Source organism: Heptranchias perlo, chromosome 33 (genome assembly GCF_035084215.1).
Source record: "Heptranchias perlo isolate sHepPer1 chromosome 33, sHepPer1.hap1, whole genome shotgun sequence".
Classification (NCBI taxonomy): domain Eukaryota; kingdom Metazoa; phylum Chordata; class Chondrichthyes; order Hexanchiformes; family Hexanchidae; genus Heptranchias; species Heptranchias perlo.
The window spans coordinates 19,537,482-19,560,830 of record NC_090357.1 but is presented as its reverse complement, the minus strand read 5'-3'; the positions used below and the strand labels follow the sequence as shown (position 1 = coordinate 19,560,830).

Here is a 23,349-nt window from a genome sequence, read left to right as displayed (position 1 = left end):
TAAGTGAGAAGACCTTTTAAACTATAATGATGATCATACGTGGGTTATGAAGACCTTACTCCGAAGTGGGATAAATTGTGACTGCCCACTGTTCCAGGATTTGTTTTCCATTCATTTTTTGATGTTGTGTCCCTTCAAAATTAATTTTCCCTGCAATGAACTGCCTTGAATCTCTTCCATTACATCAATAGATCCTAATCTGCAACAAACACAGCTAAAAGAATGCTTCATTTACCTGCAGGAGGTCAATGACTTCGAAGGATCATTAATCCAGAAACTGTTCTTTTGTGCAGAATAACACAAAAATCAGCTGATTAAAATGTAGTCCTAACACTCAGGGGACTGTTTGTTTCACCATAGGAAAAAATAATCCCTCTCTAACTTTAATTAAATGTTGGGGGTGTTTAATTTAGAATTACTAAACATAGCTATAACACTTTCACAATGGGTGCAAGCAATCAATGTGCTACGATATTAACTAGCAATTTCCTATCTATGTACTGTCAGAACTTGCAAGAATTAATTGGAATATGATGAGAAGACCTGGATACTTTCCTTCAGTCTGGCAGGGTACTTAAAGAATTAAATAGCTAATTGTGTCTTTGATGAGGTGGTGTGATATGCTGTGTTTTTAAATCACTGCCATGCTTATACTCGAAACTTCAGCAGCAGTTAGAAATCTCATCATTGCCTATCTCCAGTCTTTCCGAGTACCCTACTAGTGTGAAAAATGACCCTTCGTCTAATCAAGAGAAAATACTGACAAACTTACCTGCTTCATCTATGCAGTATACACAATTGTAGCAAGACCTAATGTCAGTGTTTTATAAACTCTTAGCTGAAGATAATGAAAAGCATTTTGAAAAAGGAAATCTTTCCCACTGTCATTTATTTCTGCACGTGGATGTTTTGTATTGTATTAAAATGCCAAATGCAGCATTTGTTGCCTTTGTCATAGTGCAGTCCCTCATTCCAACCTATGTACAATGAATAGAATGACTATCATCTCCCATTCTTTTCATGGATCATCACTTGAGACAACACCAGTTATTAAATCTTTCTCCACGGCAGACTGTGATTTACTGTGATTGTAAAATGGTACTTTTTGCTTATGGACACATTTTTTGGCTTTGATGCCTTGAATGATTTCATCTGCTCAGCCCATGAAATCCTGGCATATATGGTCCATAAATGTACAATAAACTGTACTCTTTAGAATAATATTTCAGAAGTAGTTTTATAGTCGAGTGAAAGGCTATTGTTTTGGATACACCATGACTGTAGAGTAACAGCATTTCTGTACCCAAGTCCAATCTCTGCCGGTCTGTGTTACATAAGTGTGCTTGTGAAAGGACTGGTTAGAACTGATTGTGTGAAATCAGCAGTTCATACTCTTTAATGATAATGATTCAATGAACACTCTTAGGAAAAGATTCTTTCTAAGGACTGCTGTTGGCATTTTAGAGCTTTAGGCAGCCTAAGTTCTTATAGCAACATAAACTGAAAATTTCACTCAAAATCTACTATATTGGCAATTCTGGATTGTAATCAGAGGCACAATGAGCTGCAACTATAACTTTTCATAGTGCAGTTTTGGGGAATTTACTTTTAATGTGAATTTTTCATATTAAATCCAACTTTAAAAAAAAGTGGATCCAAAATGGTGCCACAATTTACTTGCTATGTCATTGCTGTTTTTACTTACAAACCAGGTGAAGGGTTGTGCAGGATACTCTCTAAAAGCAGCAAGGCCCTATTTCTGCCTCTGAGGAATGCAACTGCTACTTCTTGTTTCAGGTCTTTGTGCGAAGGCTGCTGGGCTATAGATGCCATCTGCAGCTTTACCTCATGAAATATTTAACCAAGGTCTGCATATTGGAGCAGATGGGTTGCAGTTTGTTTTATTCATGGTGGAGAGGCTATTGGAAGCTGCCTTACAATCTAGTCTCACTAGAATTTGACTTCATTACCTGTTTCCAAGAGATAACCTGTATCAATTCTGTCTTATCTGCAATGGCTGCTTTTAAAACCGGTTTCTGTTGAAGTAATAAGGCTTGAAAGTAATAAGGCTTCAACTCCCAATATTCTGACCTTAGGCCAACATTCAGAACACTCAGGAATTCAACTGCGTTGTAACAATATCGTTATACTGGAGGTTTATAGGACAGTGCAGTGGAACAGTTATCATTGTACCCCTGTTTGAAATTATTCACCAATTTTTTACCTGCCAATTAGTTCATCTCCGTAACCAAGTGGCTGCCCCTTTAGTGTAAACCAAGGCAATAAGTACCAGCAGACTAATCTGCGAGTGTGGAACATTATACCCAAGTGCAATATGGGGTATGGCAGCATAATGATTATGGTAGTAGATCAGCATCCCAAAGAATGAAAATTCAAATTCTGCCATAGCAAGTTGTGAAATTGGATTCAATAAATCTGGTAGTTTAGGGGCTCTCACCAGCAAGAAACAACAACAACAACAACTAGCATTTATATAGCATCTTTAATGTAGTAAAATGTCCCAAGGCACTTCACAGCAGCGTTAGCAAACAAAATTTGACATTGAGCACCTTGAGGAGATATTAGGGCAGGTGACCAAAAGCTTGGTGAAAGAGGTAGGTTTTAAGGAGCGTCTTAAAGGAGAAGAGAGATGTAGAGAGGCGAAGAGGTTTACGGAGGGAATTCCAGAGCTTAGGGCCAACGCAGCTGAAGGCACAGCTGCCGACGGTGGAGCGATTAAAATCAGTGAAGCGTAAAAGGCCAGAATTGGAGGAACGCAGAGATCGTGGGGCTGGAGAGGTTGCAGAGATAGGGAGGGGCAAGGTCATGGAGGGATTTGAAAACAAGGATGAGAATTTTAAAATTGAGGTGTTCCTTGAAAATGACTATGAAAGTCGGCAGATTGGTGGAAAACCCAACTGGTTGAGCCCTATCTGGTCCGGGGTACACATAATTCCAGTTCTGTGATTGACTCAATGCCACTCTGAATTGGCCAAGCAAGCCACTCAGTTATAAAACAAAGGCCCACCACCACCTTCTCATGGCATTGGTGTTGCCCATCCCAAGAATTTTTTTTAAAAATCCTGCCTTCACCTGACACCCACACACACCCCTAGCAGGAGCTTCTGGATAGCGATTAGGAGTAGAAACCTTGACCAGTTTTCCTCTTCATAATTCATTGTTGCCAAGTCCAATTGTATCATCACTACCACCAGCCTGGCTGACATCAGCCATCTCACCATAGAACTGGGATTGCACTTGGGACTTTTCTAGCTTGTATGGTTCAGCTAGCTTCTCCCTGAACAGACTTGTTGAGCCATTGAGGGAGCTGCAGTTTATTTTTAATTTTGAATCTACATTTATAATTGGAACATCTTATTAACCACAAATTGTCGTTTTTAAACTCTTCTGTAATTTGAAACTGAAGAAACCCAAATGTTCATACCATTGAATGTTTGAGTCATCATTTTGCCTCCCACATGTGTTACTGTGGGAAATACTTCAAGATGTTTCTGTCAGAAATATGAGATACTGTGTTGAAACATTTCATGATGTGATTGCTCACTGGATCAACCCACTAAGTCATCGGGTGGCTCATTTAACAATTTTATTTTAAAAATTCCTGCAAATAGTTTCTGTGGTTTTTGTGGTCTTTTGTACACCGCATCCCCAAATCCAGAGAGCAGGAAGATGACCTATTCCTCTTCGTCCTGTGCCAATGATTCACACATTAGAAGGTGCTGGAGAGTGTTGTTGATTGACTTCTTATATAATTTTCTGTCTGTCTGGACCTGAATCCTTTCTTTACTAAGTACTCTAATGCTCAACACTACAGAAGAAACTGTAATGATATGCAATTGCATACGTGTTCATCAGAGACCATGGGCCCGATATTACCATGGCGACGGGTTCGCGGCGGGGGGGTAGATTGGGCGCGTGGGTAAGGCGCCCGGTGAAATCAGTCTGCCCCGCACGCAATCGCAGGCTGATTGGATCCACTTACCTGTTCTTCCAGGTTCCCCGCTGCTAAGCTGCGCGGCGGGCGGACTGCGCATGCTCAGTAAGGTCTGTCAGCTGGAGGAGCCCTATTTAAAGGGGCAGTCCTCCACTGACTGATGCTGCAAGAAATAGGAAAAATTACAGCATGGAGCAGCCCAGGGGGGAGGCTGCTCCCAGGTTTAATGATGCCTCACTCCAGGTATCATTGGATGGGGTGAGGAGGAGGTGGGGGGGGGGGAGGACAGAGATTGTCCCTCCGGCGGGCGGGAGGAAGCGACCTGCCTCTGCCACCAAGAAGGCCTGGCTCGAGGTGGCAGAGGAGGTCACCTGCACCACCAACATATCGCGCACCTGCAGACAGTGCAGGAGGCGCTGCAATGACCTAAGTAGGTCAGCCAAAGTGAGTACACTTACTCATTCCCCTACACTCCATCTGCCACATCACCGCCCCCACCCCACATCTCCTTCTGCACAGCCAACACTACATTGTCACATCACCCCTCACACCCACTCAAACCTCATCCTCATCTTACCTGCACTTACTCACCTTGCCAGTACTCATCCCGCCACTACCACTCAACCCAATCCTCATACAATCTCATGGCTCTATCTCATACTCACCCTCTCGTGCATCTCTTTCACGGTCAGCCTCACTCAACCTGCCACTACCTGTGCTGCAGCCACAGGGTATGCATCACATATGTGCAGTAGGAAGCGTAAGGCAAACGTGTCGTGAGCATGAAGGGGATGCACAAGGGTGTTTGAGGGTTTGTCATGGTTTTTACTTATATTTAATTTCTGATCAACTCACATCACATATTATATTGGCACCACTACTGCCACGTCTTTGCGAATCTTGTCTGATTTGTGCAATAATGCCCTTTCCTGAGGATCACAATGAAGACTCACAACTGATGCCACCCATTGTGTCACTCCAGTGTGGGTGTAGGTGTATTTGCAGGGCTCTTTTGTGCAGACGACTGAGAGACATCGGCGATGTCCCTGGTGGCACACTGGAAGGATGTGGAGGAGAAGTTGTTGAGGGCAGTGGTGACTTTGACAGCGACAGGTAAGGAGATGGTACTCGGGCCAGCTGGGAGCAGCTCGGCATGAAGGAGGCTGCAGATGTCCACGACTACATGTCGAGTGACCCTGAGCCTCCGTGTGCACTGCTGCTCAGAGAGGTCCAGGAAGCTGAGCCTCGGTCTGTTGACCCTGTGGCGAGGGTAGTGCCCTCTGCGACGCATCTCTCTCTGCGGTTGCCCTCCCTCCTGCTGTACAGGTGGATGTGTCACAGCACTCTGTTGTGGAGCTCCACGTGTCAGAGGTGGATGGCGTGGCCGGCGAGGCTGGTGATGCTGTTCGCCCTCCGAGGAGGTCATGACTGCAGCTATGGCGGCCCCCATCCGGAAGATGTACATCTGAGGGGGTCCACAAGGTAGGTAAATGTGTCTGGACACCGGGGTAAGTGTGCAAGTTGGTGAATTTTGTTGTTAGGAGGAGGGTGGTGGAGGCCAAAGTTTGTCCAAAGTGACAGAGTGGCCTCCTGCAATGAGTGAGGGTCTCCACCCCCCCCCACCCCCACCTGTCAAATGGACCTTTGCAGCTGCCACAGGCTGATGGCTGCAACACGTCCATTTGAACTGGGAGTGTTTCCCCTAGTACGGAAACAGTCTCAGTCAGTTGCAGTATCCCATCCCTGCTAAAATAACAGGTCAATCAGGTCTGTAAACAACCTGAAGTACCTGTTCAAGTACTTTAAGTCGCACCCCACCGGCTTTAATTGCCGGCGGGAGTCCCACATGCGGGGGCTGCGCGCGCATGTGAGTGCGTCAGTGGGAAACCCAGAAGTGGGCAGGTTGGAGCCGGGCTCCCGACCCGCCTCAGGAATCCTCGATTTTCGCAGCCCCCCCCCTGCCACCAACGCACCCGATCGTGGGTGCGAAAATCGAGCCCCATTCGTCTCAAATGTAATACTTCCTTTTGGTAAGCTCTTGCCTTGTGTGTGTGAGTCAGCAGCTGCTACAACTGGAAACGAGCAAATAGTTATCTTGTAAAGTTAAACTTTTTTTTTTAGTGAGAACGCTGCCACACACACTTCCAGCACCGTCACCCAACATCTCCCCGAGGCTGGGAGCTCATCATGAAAGAGAGTCTATGGCCCAGAATTTGCTGGGACAATAACAGCGAGTTTAATGCGCATGCCGTTATTAGTTTGTAAATAACCAAGCAATTTGTGGTGAGGACGAGATATGGCGTGAGTTACGAATCATCACAAATTGCTGGACGATTTTGCGCCACTCTGCCGTTAGCCTCACAAAAGCGGGAATTCGCCATCAATCTCCCCGTGAATTTCAAGAAATTGCTGCATTTGCACTGTTGAAACGAATTAAACTCGCCACAGAAATTTAGGGCTGGTACTTAACGAGTAAGGACTCTTCAATGACGAGATTTATGTTCCTGCAATGCTACTCAATCTCTCTGACCCAGAAGGAGAACAATTGAAATTGTGGAGTCTTATTCCTGCAGATAGTAAATTGTTCCTAGAGGTTTTTACAATATTAAATTTTTGATTCTTTTTCTTTTCCTTTCGCTCTCTTAATCCATTCTTTCTTTTCCTCTCTATTTCTCTTTCTGTCTCTAATTTGACTCCAATTCACCCTATTTCCTTCTCCGTCGTTCCACTGTTTCTTTCTCTATTGTTAAATCTCATTGGCTGAGGAGATAGACTCCTATCATTCACCAAAGTCCCGAATGTCCCATTATTTATTCGCACTCCTGCATTTATGGCGCAAATAATTTTCGAACTGAAGGGTGAGGAAAAAAATCTAACAATGGGACACTACTCCAGCAAATTCTGGGCCTACATCTCGTTACTCTCCTAGTTAAGCGTGTTGCTGTTGGGTCTCTTTGTTGCAAATATTTTTTAGTTATAGCTTGCTGAGTTGTGAACGCCATGAAACCTAAATTCAACTCGGCCAAATGTCTGATTCTACAGAGGTGTTCAAAAAGAAAAGAGAAAAGATATGGAGTGAAAAAATCGCATGGGTTGCAGTATTGATTTCCTGTTGCTTCTCTTTTGATCACTGTTGTACGTTACAATAAATTACTGGAATATTTACAAATGATATTGATGTATAGTAACAATGGGACAGTATTCTATGAATCAGATTAAGTATACTGGTGGCTGCACTTCCAAATATTTAACATCTCTGCTATCAAACACATCGTATTCTCGTTTTGTGATGATTTAGGATAGACTGAAAATTTCAGCTCTGCAGATTTGGGCCAGCTCTGGAGAAGCCAGACCCCTGGCACAGCCTATTTGAAAATACTTGACATGCAGATCTTTACTTTTAACAGACTGGAGTTTGGCTTCATTGTCCTGAGGTTATTCTGCTTCATTTAGTAGATACTTAAAATATGTATGTTCAGATATTGATTACATCTATTGGTCCCGGTGATAAATAATTGCTCCAAGAGTGGCAGAACAGAATTAATGTTCATTTTAGTCATCCTTTCACAAAGTCCTTTTTGTAACCCCAAAAGGGAATGTCCCAATTTTATTGTAGCCATGGGCCAAGCTTAATGAAAACTGAGGAAAATGCTTACCTGTTTGAGTGAGCAGTGAAGCAAGTTATTGTGTTTGCTTATGTTGCCAGTGGGCTATTCTCTCAGCCAAGCTAATTCAGCACCACACAATCATATTTCTTCAGCTTTCCATTGATATTGGCAACCAGATGCAGTAAGTTGAGTGTAGAAATCAGCAGCTGACCAGTAATGAAAACTGTGACCTACCACCTGAAAACAAACACAAATGCATGGAAACTCAACTAATATTTGTAAATGGAAAGGTAGATTATTCTTTGGCAATCAGCCTTGTTCAGAACTGGCACTGTCAAACTGCTTACAAAGACTTCAGCAAATATCTAAGAAAGGAAAGAGGGGAGGGGAGAACAGATAGAGGTCACTGATTCACAAAGATAAATACAAATAAGAGAGTCTCGTCAACTGATTATGCTCACCCTTTCACTGAAACTCTACTGGTCTGCTCGTAACAACATCTACTTGTCTCAAGTGCAATCTAGGGGAGGGATAAGGGAGGATTGATTTGTGTTCTGAGATCGAACTTTAGGCATTAGCCTGTGATAGATAACGCTTTCTCTCAGTAAGCGTCATGGCAATGACACCACCCTGATATTCTGAACCCTGTATTTTAACCACGTCATGTCCTGGCCAATATTTATCCCTCAATCATCACCAGTAAAATTTATTATCTGGTCATTATTTCATTGCTGTTTGTGGGACCTTGCTGCGTGCAAATTGGTTGCTGCATTTTCTGCATTACAGCAGTGACTACACTTCAAAAGTACTTCATTGCCTGTAAAGCGCTTTGAATTGTCCTGAGGTTATGAAAAACACCATCTAAATTCAAGTCTTTTTAAATGATTTTCGACTACCTTACCCAAAGACCATTCCAGATATTAATCATTTGTTGTGTGACCAAGTGTTTCGTAACAACAGTCCTGAACTTGACTTTTACCTGTTCATAGATATCTCAATAACCATCGCCCCCGCCCCCCCTCCCCCTCCCCCCCCCACCTGTCCAATGCTGGAGTCCAAGTTTTTCTAGCTTTTCCTTGTAACTGAGTCCTTTGATACTAGGGATTGGCAACGTGACCCTCTGTTGCTCTTCCAGGGCATTGATGTTGCCTTCAGGCCTCGATGACAAGAACTGAATGCAGCAGAGCACCAAACAGTTTCAGATTTGTTTAAAGCTAGGTACTTCTACAAACAGACAGCTAATGGGTTTAATAGCCTATTGGCAGATTTGAAATAGGTATAAAGCTACACCCTTAAAGTTTATTTGATACTAGGGTTAGATATGCTGTCTTTTGAAATGGAACGACATTAGAACAACAGAGAATAACTCAGAGATGTACCTAATAACTGTTTATCCAATCTCTAGCCATATTGCAAAGCTATAATAAATGTGTACAGTGTTTGAAAAGATCTTGACTAAATGTAGAATTCAGAGAAGGTTTGATTTCATGTGTGTCTCTGTTTTCTCTTTCAGCTCGTGGTTTTGTCAGTGATGAGTATTTGGAAATTACAGGAATCACAAGGGAGCAGGCCGGAGAATACGAGTGCAATGCGTACAACGAGGTGTCATCTGACGTACGAAAAGTACAAGTAATAGTGAACTGTAAGTGAAAGCAACAGCATTTTAATGGTTGTTATCTTTTGGTGAGCTTTGCGCTGATCAAGGTGACAACAATGTCAGAAATGGATGTGAGAAATGTGAGAAATGGATCATCTCTACATTTTATGCAACCGGTGTCAGTATCGAGCCCTACTAGGGCAGGCCTGGCACAGGCCGAATGCAGAATAAAGCTTCTTTTACTTTGCTCTAACAATGTGCCTTAACCTCAGCCTCAGAAGAGCACCCAACCACATTGTTCTGGTGTGAGAATTTTCACTTCCCACACCAGCTATCCCGATAGGCTTCCTGTGTTTACAACGTTTTTTTCCAGGATTTCTGTGGAAAGTTACGGCAGACCAGCGGGAGAACCCCCATAGAAATTCATCCCCGTCCAACCCTTCGTATTAAATTATTGGTAGTTTTGTGTTGTAGCAATTGTTTTGAGACTGCTCAAATTAATTTCATGTGGGATACTCAAACGTGGAGCGAGGAGCTTTTCATCCCCTCCTGCTGGGCTGACAATCCAGGCCCCAGATTTAAAGGGACAGTGTTGTAACCCAATGTGTCAGCCAGGTCTTTGAAGAAGATAAATATTGGTGAAGGTGATGGAAAGCTGTAGAATTTTTAATATTCAAATACAAATGAATAGTTTATCTTCTATTGTGACCTAAGAAAGACCACTTGCACATAGCCTGAAAATAAATATATGTCTTACTGATAATTTTTTTGTGACAGCTGACTTTCACAAATATTTGATTACAGCAACACCAACTGTCTAATTTACATGAGGATTTTAATGAGTGAAGCCCTGGGGTTATGGGGTGCAATTTTTTGCATTTGTATGAATTGTGAGATTTTAGCACAAGCTAATGAAAAATTGTAGGTTTGCTTTTACACTATATACAGGATTTCAGCATGTATTACTTGAAGTACGATTTCTATTCATTGCTTCAAACAAATTGTATTTTCCTTAAGCTCAGTAGTCAAAGAACATTGATGGTAAAGTATTTCCACCTTTTATGTCTGCCACATACAGTTTTAAACAAAAATCTAGGTTTTATGAGAAATCTTCAGTCATCCTTTTGCATTCTCAAGGTTATCGCCGTTTGAAGTGGGGTGGATGGCCTGATTTGCATTCGTCTGACGTCAGTCATGAGCTTAGCTGGCAACCACCTCCCTACCAACAGTTATCAGCATCTTTTTGCTTACATTTTCGATGCTGCAGTCGGTGATTTATACTCGAGTACAACCAGCAGGATTCTTGTACCTTACCATAGTGATTATTTTTCATGTGTGAGCCCATGAGTGTCAGCAGTGGGCAGATTGGGATGTCTCCCACTCAAGCCCTATCCTGAGCTCACTTTATGTACACACCTTCACTTTCCAGCAGGGGTCACAGGATAGTTATCAGAAGCAGAAACCTCTAATATTTTTCCACCTCCCTAGTCCAGGGGGAGCACTCCAACAAGTGCTGTGATCGCAATCGGCTACTCGTTCCTGATCTGCATGGCACTGTATCACACCACAAAGTGCATTTTGCCCACTGAGTCTTTGATGGTGCATGGGATCGATATCCTTTTTGTTCCCAGCTGCTCATTCGGAATTGTCAAACATTCTCTGTGGTAAACACCATTATAGTCAGGTCAGCTGTTAAGATAGTCAGCTATTCATTTTGATAAAACCTTCTACAGTAATGCCAGTGGACAGTGCTACCTATAACTTTTTTATTCATTCATGGGATATGGGCGTTGCTGGCAAGGCCAGCTTTTATTGCCCATCCCTAATTGCCCTTGAGAAGGTGGTGGTGAGCCGCCTTCTTGAACCGCTGCAGTCCGTGTGGTGAAGGTTCTCTCACAGTGCTGTTCGGTAGGGAGTTCCAGAATTTTGACCACCGAGTGCCGAACGGTGGTTAAGTAACCCGGCCAACTCCAGAAAGTGCAGATGGTTTCAGCCAGTTGAGCACCTGGAGGAGGATGGTGGGACCCTTAATGGAGGAAATGCCATCAAAAGGCGGATGAGCTGATACTTGAATGAGCCAACGGCATCCACAACCTGTAAGCTGTAACGCAGCTGCAGTACATAACAAGTCAATGAAAGAGCAACCATGGACAGTCCGAATACATGATGAACAAAGATGTGTGGTGGTCAGTCACAGGAGCTCCAATGATCGTATGATGTCGATGATGATGAAACACCAGTAGAGAATACAGCAGTATTTTACTGACTGGAAGGATTCCTCCAAAGGACAGTGTACCTTTAACTTAATATATTTTTTAAAATGTGACAATTTGGCTTGTCTTTTCTAAAATGCATATTTTCCCCCATTTGTGATGCCTCTGCCACAAACCATTTACTGGTCTAGGAAGAGATTAGGGCAACATGCTTCAAAGCCTCTGGCAGGACATGGTGAGAGTGATCAGGCTGACTCGCCTTTAGTTGGCCTTGCCTGGTACTAGCTTGCTGATCTGACTGGGAAGTGAGGCTTGAACCAGTCTTTTCAAGTTTGGTTGTTCAGAGTGAGACCCACTTATTTACATTTAAATGTTTCATGCATTTTTTGACAGATATAACTCTTAAAAATAAACACATCTCCAGAAATGTATTTTTTTCTTGCCAATTTTTTCCTGTCAATTTACTCGCTCCCCTTCATTTCCTGGAGATGTTGCCATCTTACTTGCGGTGTTGTGGTGTACAGGGTTTGCCAAAAGGATGTGGGCAGTTCATTCAACCGAGGTGGGTCGCGGGAAATCACAACCAGGAATGAGCCTATCTTCACCCAATTTGCACATATGTGCACGTTTTGCAGAGGTTACTAGATAGCAATCAGGAGCTGGAACCCAAACTCACTGTCTCTTCCCTAAAAGGGCCCAACTGTAGTGTTCTTACAACTAGCCAGTTTGCACAGAGCAGAAATTAAAGCTGGGACTCCTAGGAGTCTATGGGCTCGATTTTTGCACCCCAGAGCGGGTGCGTTCGTGGACGGTGGGGGGGCTGCGAAAATCGGGGATTCCCGGGGCGGGTCTGCAGCCCGGCTCCAACCCGCCCACTTCCGGGTTCCCCAGTGACGCGCTGACATGCGCGCGCAGCCCCCGCATGTGGGACTCCTGCCGGCAATTAAAGCTGACGGGGTGGAACTTAAACTAATCATTAAGGTATTTCAGGTCATTTAGTGACCTGATCAACATTACATTTTAGGAGGGGTGGGATTTTGCAAACAACTGGGACTGTTTCCCGTACTGGGGAAACACTCCCAGTTCAAATGGACGTGTTGCAGCCATCAGCCTATGGCGGCTGCAAAGGTCCATTTGACAGTTGGGGGGGCGGGGGAGACCCTCACTCATTGCAGGAGGAAACTCTTTCACTTTGGACAAAGTTTGGCCTCCACCACCCTCCTCCTACCAATAAAATTCACCAACTTGCACACTTACCCCGGGGTCCAGACACATGTACCTACCTTGCGGACCCCCTCAAATGTACATCTCCCAGATGGGGGCCGCCGTAGCTGCAGTCATGACCTCCTCGGAGGACGAACAGCAGCACCAGCCTCGCCGGCCACACTGTCCACCTCTGACATGTGGAGCCCCACAACACAGTGCTGTGACACATCCAGCTGCACAGCAGGAGGGAGGGCAACCGCAGAGAGAGATGCGTAGCAGAAGGCACTACCCTCGCCACAGGGTCAACAGACCGAGGCTCAGCTTCCTGGACCTTTCTGAGCAGCAGTGCACACAGAGGCTTAGAGTCACTCGACATGTAGTTGTGGACATCTGCAGCCTCCTTCATGCCGACCTGCTCCCGGCTGGCCCGAGCACCATCATCTTACCTGTCGCTGTCAAAGTCACCACTGCCCTCAACAACTTCTCCTCCGCATCCTTCCAGGGTGCCACCGGGGACATCGCCAACGTCTCTCAGTTGTCTGCACAAAAGAGCCCTGCAAATACACCTACACCCACTCTGCAGTGACACAATGGGTGTCATCAGTTGTGGGTCTTCTTTGTGATCCTCAGGAAAGGGCATTATTGCACAAACCAGACAAGATTCGCAAAGACGTGGCAGTAGTGGTGACAATATAATATGTAATGTGAGTTGATCAGAAATTAAATATAAGTAAAAACCATGACAAACCCTCAAACACCCTTGTGCATCCCCTTTATGCTCAGGACACGTTTGCCTTATGCTTCCTACTGCACATATGTGATGCATGCCCTGTGGCTGCAACACAGGTAGTGGCAGGTTGAGTGAGGCTGACCGTGAAAGAGATGCATGAGAGGGTGAGTATGATATAGAGCCATGAGATTGTATGAGGATTGGGTTGAGTGGTAGTGGTGGGATGAGTACTGGCGAGCTGAGTAAGTGCAGGTAAGATGAGGATGAGCTTTGAGTGGGTGTGAGGGGTGATGTGATAGAGTAGTGCTGGCAGTGCAGAAGGAGATGTGGGGTGGGGTCGGTGATGTGGCAGACGGAGTGTAGGGGAATGAGTAAGTGTACTCACTTCGGCTGACCTACTTAGGTGATTGAAGCGCCTCCTGCACCGTATGCAGGTGCGCGATATGTTGGAGGTGCTGGTGACCTCCTCTGCTACCTCGAGCCAGGCCTTCGTGGTGGCAGAGGCAGGCCACTTCCTCCCGTCCACCGGGGAGAAGATATCAGTCCTCCTCCTCCTCACCCCATTCAGTAGGACCTGGAGTGAGGCATCATTAAACCAGGGAACAGCCTTCCCCCAGACTGCTCCATGCTGTAATTTTTCCTATTTCTTGCAGCATCAGTCAGTGGAGGACTGCCCCTTTAAATAGGGCTCCTCCAGCTGACAGCCTCTGATGCGGTTGTGCAGCTTTCCAGCACGAAACCTGGAAGCCACGGTAAGTGCCTTCAATTAGGCTGCGATCGCGTGTGGAGCCCCCCGAATTCACTGGGCGCGTTATCCACGTGCCCAGTCAAGCCCCCACTGCCAATCTGCCTCCCTCCTAAAATCGAGCTTAATGAGTTAATGCAGTACCAGTAGGGGCACTGACCTGATTTTAAAACAAATATAAGGACTGCTGCCAACACCTGTGTCCACTGACCACAGCAAGTACAGCGCATGCTGCAGTCAGTTGCTAATGAATTTTGGAAAGGAGGCCTCATGCAGACATTAGACACCCTATTTGCTTGTGCAAAGGGCCTAATGTTTGTTTCAGGTGTGGACCCTGGCTGTCTATACAGGAGCCTTTACCAATATGGTGCCCGGCGCACATCCGGCACAGAATATGCATGCACCATAGCCCGCCATATTGAACACAGGCACCCATTTTACGCCTGTAAAGCAAACACGGCACCAACAAATTTCTAGGCCATTCTTTGCAAACAGCTCAACACTATTCTGTAAAGCCTGTATGTCCATTCAGTTGAAATAAAAGGTGAATCTGACAAGCAGTTGTCTGTCAGTACTTGCACTGTCAATCTGCATATTGCTACACTATTTATATCATCATCTGCTCATTGTTACAGAATTCTAAAATAGCAATTAATTTCTCACTCGTTTCACCGAATTTATCCTGTTTTTTGTCGTAACAGACCTTCTAGTTGCCACATTTTTTAAAATGTTTTCGTTGTTGGAACAGAACCTGTGAAGCCACCTGCCCCTCGTGCTCGCTAGCTCTTTATGTCCAGGACAGCCACTATATAATTAGTTTATGAATATGAAGTTGATGTTCTAATTGTTGTTATTTTCATTTTTTATATCTATTTCTAACTTTCTTGGTGAGGCACCTGCTTTTCTCTCTTTATTTGATTGCACTCCTCTGTATGTGATTTTGATTTGGAGGAAAAAGATTATGCTACTGTAAATATTTTCATTACTCCCCAAGTCCTCTTTTTACAAAACCTTGGAGGATATAACATATTCCCCTACCCGCACCCCCCGCCAAAAAAAATCCCCCCATAAACTCAAAAAAAAATCCATGATTCTCTTTTAAGATGAGGATCGTCATTTAAAACTTTTCACACCAAAATACTCTCCTTTGTGTTAACTGGTATCCGCAAATACATTTTCCACATGTTGCTTCTCATCTCAACGGACACGTTGCTGTGCTGCTCCAGCACTGTGCTGTTCAAGTGGCAGAGTTCCCTCCTGACCTCAGCCCTGGCTCTATCTGCTGAATTCAAATCTCCTCTCTCTTTTTCTCTCTCTCTCTATCGATCCTGCTGGATAGATAGGACCAGGAGCCTGGACTGAAGCTGGGCCTGAGAGTTCCCATTAAATATGTGCTGGAGAAACCGAATGGAACAACAGCTGACAATGATAACTGAGTACATTGGGATTGCCCGACTTGTGAGTCCTCTGCCTTTGGCAAAATTGCTTTATGAGGAGGGAAATCAGTAAGGAGAGAAACTTACAAGGAATTACATAGAATTTACAGCACAGAAACAAGCTGTTCGGCCCAACTGGTCTTTGGCGGCGTTAATGCTCCACATGAGCCTCATCCCACCTCTCTTCATCTCATGCTATTAGCATATCCTTCTAATCCTTTCTCCCTCGTGCTTAACTAGCTTCCCCTTATATGTATCTATGAATATGACCCCACTGACTTTAATTCCAGTTGAGGACATTCATCCTATATTCATGAATGTACAATAATCATTGCACCATTAACAACTTGCACTTTAATACAGCACAACATTCACACTACAGAAGCCATAGCCAAAGAGTTAGGTTTTGAGGCTTTTGGAGATGGGGAGAGGCAAGGCGAGATGAGATGAAGAGTGTTCCAGGGTTTCGGGCTGTGACAGTTGAAAGCTCAGTCTCCAATTGCAAAATCAAGGAAGTGGATGGATGCACAGCAGATGAGAGTCAGAAGAATGTGGATATGAGAGTTGTAGTCAAGGCCATGAAGGGATTTGTAAATGAGTGTTTTCAAAATCCTCTCAATGTGTGTTGGGGGAACGGGGAGATCGGCCATGACAGGGTTGAAAGATGAATAGCTTTTTTTGCAGAATAAGATGCCGGCAATGAATTTTGGGTGAGTTGGAGTTTATTTAAGCTGGAACTTGGGAGGCCAGTGAAGGTAGCATTGGAGAAGTTGAGTCTGGAGATGATGAGGATGTGGATCAAGGTTTCAGCAGTGTTGGGGTGAGATAAGGGCAGAAACTTTACAGAACGTTGAAAAAAATTAATTGTGCCAATTATATTTCATTCACATATGCAAGAGATTTATTTTCTGGAAGTGCCAAGAAAACATTAATTTGTCGTTATATTTGATTGCATTTTCCAGCATCTTGGAGTAATATTTTGGAGAGTAATGCAGTTACAATTTCTCACTTGTCATTCCGGGTTTTGCCTTCCAACTCCGCACAAAAAAACAGAAGAACTTACACCATGCAAATTACGTTAGTTTTTAAAATGTTTCTTAACAAGTTTTCCTAACAAGAAAGCGCACTATAATTTTCTAGTGACATATTAATCCAGTCCATGAGCCTCGGATCTATTCCCTCCACAGCACTTACCCTATTGATTGCTTTTGCTTTAATGAGTCCTGCAGCTGGGGACAGGGGTAGAATGTTAATTGCTGTGCAATGGCCAAACTGGTGTTAAATTCACTGCACCCTTGTATATTACATACAGTATACACTTCCCAGGCAGTGAATGAACAAGTTCCTGTCATGCATTCAGATCTTTTTAAGTATTTCATAGCCATATTTGATTTATGCCTTAATAATCCTTCCTTTGAACAGAAGAATCAATCCAAATCACTAACCAAGCTGCAAAGCACAATAAAGCCACGACTTCCTCAAATAGAAGAATGGACAACTGCAGCCCAGTTGAATTGTTTCTCTGTAAACTAGACATGGTATGGAGCTGCAGCCTTAATCCATAAGAGTTTTGCCCTTGAAAAGTATCCATTAGATTATCACATTGCAGCTGTCATTTTGTGTTGGGTCACATTCAATAAAACCAGATTTCACAATAGAAATTTCCTAACAGTGAACATTTTGTTATTTTATCTTCATGCTTATTGCTGCTATTTGATGTTGACAATAAGGCAGCAGCAGCATTTATTTAGTGAGGAGCGATTCTCACCAGTCCCTTCAGGAAATGAATGTAGAAATTGTGGTCATAAATAAATTGAATGTTTTATCCTCTGAAGCCTTCAGCAGAAGAAAATGTTCAGCAGGACTATTTACTGCAGGGGCTTTGCATGATGACATCATTAGTGCATGATGTCATTTTGTTGGCAATTGTTTTTGAATTTTCTATTCCATTTTTGAACCCCTTTGTGCAAAACAGAAATGTGAAACAGATGGAGCATTCTTTATTAGCAGACTCTCATCCGCTTCAGTGTAATCAGGGACTGAAGGTTATAGGCATAAGTAAGCCATAAATAATCAAATGATCACAGAACACTGTGAAGCAATGGCCCTGTTGGGAGTTTGGGAATATCTGTAGTACCTGGTTAGGGTTGAATACTGCGTAATATAATGTGAAATTAATATCCTGGAGCTTTTACTCCATTGCCTTTTGTAAATTTTTTTCTTCCTCTTCGTCTGGCCACACACCTCCCTCAGGAGATGGAAGTAAATAAGCAAGGAGTGTGGTCTGTCAGAAGCAGCAGCTTTAGGAGGCCTTTTCTCATTCCATGCTACTGCACATTCTTCCATTCTGATGAACAGGGTCACTTCAAGGAACCAGCTACTTGACTGGTCGGAAAACTGCTGCTTGCCCTGCCCATCAAAGGACAATCATTAACCTGCAAAGTGTACTTTGAAGCAACAAAATTAGAAAGTTTATCCAACCACTCTATTGGCTGTCTTGGGAAGAAATATTTTTTTAATGGCAGGTTGTGAAGTCCTGTGGGATGTTTTTCTATGTTAGAGTTGCTGTACATATGCAGGTGGTTGTTGTTTTCTGAAATGGGGCTGGGCAGGAAGGTCAGGCTGTGATCTCTGCGACAACATAGTTTCTATGAGTTATTAATTTTTAATAGAGCTTTAAATAGTTCTTCCAAACAAATTCTTACGACGATGCCACGTTACTAAACACGATAAAGCAGAGCTCTGTTTATAAATGTCTGCCCTGTTATTTACCAGGATAAACATGCCCCTTTGAGGAGATATTCTCGCAATGTTTATTCCTCAAGTATTCATGCCTAAATAGTGACTCTCCCCTCCACCCCTCCCCAGTAAATAATCCCAATTAAAATGTAAGATTATTTTAAATTCACACTGTAGTCAGCTCCTAGCACTATCCCCACCTCAAGCCAAGACTAAGCAACACAATGTAATGTTTCAGCATCCAGCCTAAGAAATATTGAGAAAATGGCAGCTCGATTCAGGAGGCCAGACACCACAGGGCAATATTTTAAAAGAAATTTTAACTTTAAAAATTATATTTCTTGCATGTCCCAGCACATTTTTGTTTCAACGATTTAACTTTACAATTGTGAAATGAGGGGCTCAATTCAATGTGTATCCCACTTAATCTGCTTACAGGAAATGCAGGGAGGAAGACATTTTTTTCCACCCAAACAGACTCAGTTATGGTGATCATCAGTGCCAGTAATTGCAAAAGCTCTGATTTTACCCCACTCAGAGTAAAGTAATTTCATTCAACTGGGCTAATTGTTAACATGTTAATAGCTACAAATAGGAGTTCAATTTGCTTCCCTTCCCCTTCCGATTCAGCAGCATTTACACAATAAAGGAGATGTGAATTGCGTAAGTTGAGGTGTGCCCTTATGGTTGCTTCTGTTCATTTATATGTCACTTCAAATGAACACTTAAGGTTGTTCATTGCAGGAAAATGACTCAAAGTTTTCTGCTGAACATGGACTCCTTTTGCTACAGTCAGTGAGACAAGGCTCACTTTACCGTTCACCTGACGAAGGAGGAAGCCTCCGAAAGCTTGTGGAATTTAAAATAAATTTGTTGGACTATAACTTGGTGTTGTAAAATTGTTTACACTTTAGAGGGATGAGTGAAACTGTAGCTTGGAAATTGCCAACAGCATAAAAAATTTAAAGCAGCAGCAATTCAACATTACATTCCCCATTTTGCTGGACAGTACCATCTCATAGGCACATGGTGCGTATGAAGCCCATCAGGAAATTGCTGCAGTACGTCGGAGCCTGTGGTGTGCTATAGCGCTTGTACTTTGTGTTAGCATTGCTCTGCTTGTTAATTCCATGGTTGTTGCTTGTGGGGGGGAGCTCACTAAAATTCAAATTTCATGCATTGTGCAGCTTTGGCCTATATAAAATTGGCATAACAGTCGAGGCAGGTTCTGCCTCTCGAGAGTCAGAAGGGAAGGGCAGCGGTTTTGTATTGTTTGTACAGTCAGAAATATTTTTTGGGGTGGTGGAGAAGGACAAACAGGAGCAGAGAAGGACTGCCAGAGAGATGCCAAATGGGTCCTTTCTGGACCCACTGCTGTGCCACACTTTGCATCTCCAGGCCTGGCATAGCTGTCTGGAAGTAACTGAGAAGTACTGTCTCTGTAACTCAGGTTTAGCAGGGAGGCAGTTTTACAGTGCTGTGCCATCTACTTCAGGAAGTCCTGCAGACAACTTCAAACATATAGCTGCCAAGGTGACCATATCTCTCAATCCCTGTGGCTCTCCTCCTTCCAGGCTAGGACAGGGAACATCAGCAGAACAGCAAATGTATTGTTCATCGAGGCATCAACCATGTGGCTGTTACTTTAATCAGGAAGGCCATCATTTTTATCTGCTGTCCCAATGAACAACAGCATGACAGCACTGCACAATTACATCACTTGCTGGCTTTCCTGAAGTACGGGGTTTATTTTCTGTGTTATTTGGCAAATGCGACAGAAAAGGGTGAAAGGAAGGATGTAACACAGCTCTGGTCAATTAAAGGTGAACTCCTTTTACTACCCTGTATGGGTGGGTTGAAAGCTTAGCTTGTCCATGGCTATGTTATAGTCATGCCTCAAAAAACGGCATTTCCTTCTGAGGCAGGCTACGATATATAGATTGGGAATGAAAAGTAAGATTTGATATAACACTGATGCTAGTGCATGACTAGAATCCTGCTGAGTAGAAAAGATGGCTGCCGACTTTAATGTATGAGTGATGATGAGTGACAGACACTTCAGTGCAGGATTGCACTGTCTTAGCTGCCACTTTTGCTTCTGTTAGAAACCAAGATGCCAAGATTATTTTTGCATTTGCAACTTATTTCTAGCCTTTACTAGTCACTAGCTGTCATATCTGAGGCATGCAGTGAAGAAGATAAAACCCCCTGCATAAGCACCAGCATGAAATAGATTTAAACATAATGCTCCAAGGACCATGAACATCTATATATAGGTCTGCACTGATACTTTTTTCCTTTGTGCTGTCAGTACATTTTCACAGCTCTGCAATGTAGTTTAATTGAAACATGCTATTCAATATAGAGTTTGTTAAAAGTGTTTTAAGGAGGGAGTTTCCCACAGGGACTAAATGGCACAGTGGGTTAAAGTATTTTTTTCACCTCTGGGGGCCTGTGTTTGAATTCGTCCCAGACTTATGGCATGAAAGCTTCCCTACATGCTGATGGCTGTCAGGATCCTAAATGTATTGAGTTTGGGCAGTCTGAACTCAGTTCCTGGGACACAGCATAAAACTGCTCAAAGTTCAGCACTAAGTACCGCCAAAAATGTCATTTCACTTACTCTGGTCACAAAGATAATTTGTGTCAGAAGTGGAAATATCATTCTGGTGCAGTGGGATGTCATCTTCTGAGGTTGGGCAATGCAGAGAACGTCTTACTCCACTTTTAACCAATACCATACCTGACCACTAAGTGTTTCATGAGACAGTTTAAAAAGAATGCTCCATTTCCAGTCACTGACATTCATACTTGAAAATATCAAAAACAGGACTCCATTGAGAAATAAAAATTCAGTTTATAAAAAAATGCAGAATTATTAATATTATCAGTTGATCGTGAGAAAATGCCTTTTTCTTCCCATAATTGTGTCTGCTTGTTTTGCATTCTCCAATTCTGTACCTCCCTCTGTTTTTCTATTTGTCATCAAAATCTTTCATTTGTATTTGTTCTTTTATTCTTCCTTGCAATCACTCTCGCTTGCACGCATTCACTCTCACGCACTCACTTTCGCTTGCACGCATTCACTCTCACGCACTCACTCTCGCTTGCACGCATTCACTCCTCACGCACTCACTCTCGCTTGCACGCATTCACTCTCACGCACTCACTCTCGCTTGCACGCATTCACTCTCACGCACTCACTCTCGCTTGCACGCATTCACTCTCACGCACTCACTCTCGCTTGCATGCACTCTCTTGCATTCACTCTCTATCTGTGTGTGTCTCTTTCTGTCTTGCATTCGCTCTCTCTCTCTCTCTGTATAGTGTTGCAGCGACTGGTCTCGGTCACCGCCCAAATCACCCACGCTGAGTCCGGAGAGCCTTTCGTAAGCAAAGTTTATTCAAGCATATGCAGGGCAGAGCCTTCGGCGTACCGAGGTCTCTTCGATTAACCAATTACAACAGGCTTTATACACAACTAAAGGCGGAAATGACGACCCACAATGAGCAAACACTGGATATATTCATACACAGTTGTTACTGACAGGCAACAGTCCATTGGCCTTGCGCAGGTGACCGATTTGGCCTCGCCTATGTCTTGTCCATAGCCATTGTAGAGTCTCGAACGTATGCGGGAGCAGATATTCCCCATTATCTCAACTGTCTAGGCTCTACTTCTGCCTTTCTATGGTTTACAGCCCACCTGATCCGACCTACGAGGTCTCCAGTTACCATTATCTTTAGTCCATTATTCTCGTTACAAGGTTTTGTGAAAACATGTTTATGATAACTGCTTGCTACAGTTAACTGCTGACACTATGCTTTTGTCTGCTTTGGTCAAGCTTCCCACTATGCTTTGCGGTTACACTGATTGATTCGTAGCTAACGTAACTCCAGTATACATTTAAAGATTATACACTCATACATACACATCAGTATTTAATAAAGCCCGTTTTCTTAAATTGCCACAACAATGGCCTTCGTACACTTCCTCTCATTATTGTCGGTTAAGCCTGGAATTTACTGTGATCAGTGTTATTGCACAAATGCTTGATGCATTCATATCAAATCCTATCGCTGCTGTTTTAATGAAGGTGCTAAACCCACTTAAAATAAACTGTGTTAAATATTAATATAACATAATTACACAGTTTCTATGTACATATCTCTGATTTTAGTTCTCATTATTTTTTCTCTCCCTCTTTCTGTAAGTCCCAGTCCCAGCTTATCTATTTGCTCCTGGAATGGTAGCAAAGAGTCAGTAGGCAAAGGAACCTGGAATTGGGAAGTAATTGGGAGCTGTCGGCTGAACGGAGTTTTAGTGGGGATGAGGGAGAGAAATGGTAAACTGTCCTGGCATTGAAAAAAATGTGGAGAGGGACGGATTTTGTATGATTGTTATTGTGACTGAACTGTAGGGCTGTCAATCCTCCTGGATTGTCCGGGAGTTTCCCGAATGGAAGATTAATCTCCCAGACACTGCTGCAAGCAACCCAGGAGAAAAATAGAGCTACACTACTGTGTTTTGCACCTGAGTACCTCCTTCCTCGCTACTCCCACCCTTGCTCCCACCAGGTCTGCTGAAGAAATCTTCGATCAGACTGTGGGAAAGTAAGAAGTGAGTTCAAAATATTCTTTATTTTCACAAGAAGATTTCATTCCCAGTGGAATTGACCGGATTTTGTTAATAGTGATAAATCCTAATCTTGTATTGAGTTCAGTGGGGGGACCCGCTGCCTTGCTGAAGATTGTCCAATGAAAGGTTTCAAACTTCATAAAATGCCTGAATCATCTTAACAGTGTCTCTAGCTGGGTCCTATAAGGGAACGGTAAGGAAAGCTCATTTTAGTAATTAAACTGTCAGAGTCAAACAGAGCGACCAAAAAGGGGCACGGAAGTAAAACGGAGGAACAAAGTCTTAGGATGGTCATTAAACTAAATATATCTAATTCACTGGGTGTTTGAAGTCACATTGTTCAGCCTCATGGATAGTTGTATGTAGTGGTAACACCTCTCTCAATTCAAGAGCTTTATGCTTCAGTCCACACCAAAGCCAGTGCATATGGAAAGTCTACCTTCAGCCCTAAAGGTGTATTGTTCAACACTAGCATACCACT

General features: G+C 43.4%; 1 protein-coding gene across 5 annotated transcripts in view; it reads left to right on the top strand.

Moving 5' to 3' along the window:
• The window catches only part of opcml (opioid binding protein/cell adhesion molecule-like), an 859,132-nt gene that overhangs the window by 769,016 nt on the left and 66,767 nt on the right, over nt 1–23,349 (top strand). For all 5 annotated transcript variants that reach the window (XM_067971042.1, XM_067971041.1, XM_067971039.1 and 2 more), the window contains one exon: nt 9,077–9,205. In XM_067971042.1, coding sequence (XP_067827143.1) covers nt 9,077–9,205 — 129 coding nt within the window. The remainder of the gene's footprint in view (nt 1–9,076; nt 9,206–23,349) is intronic.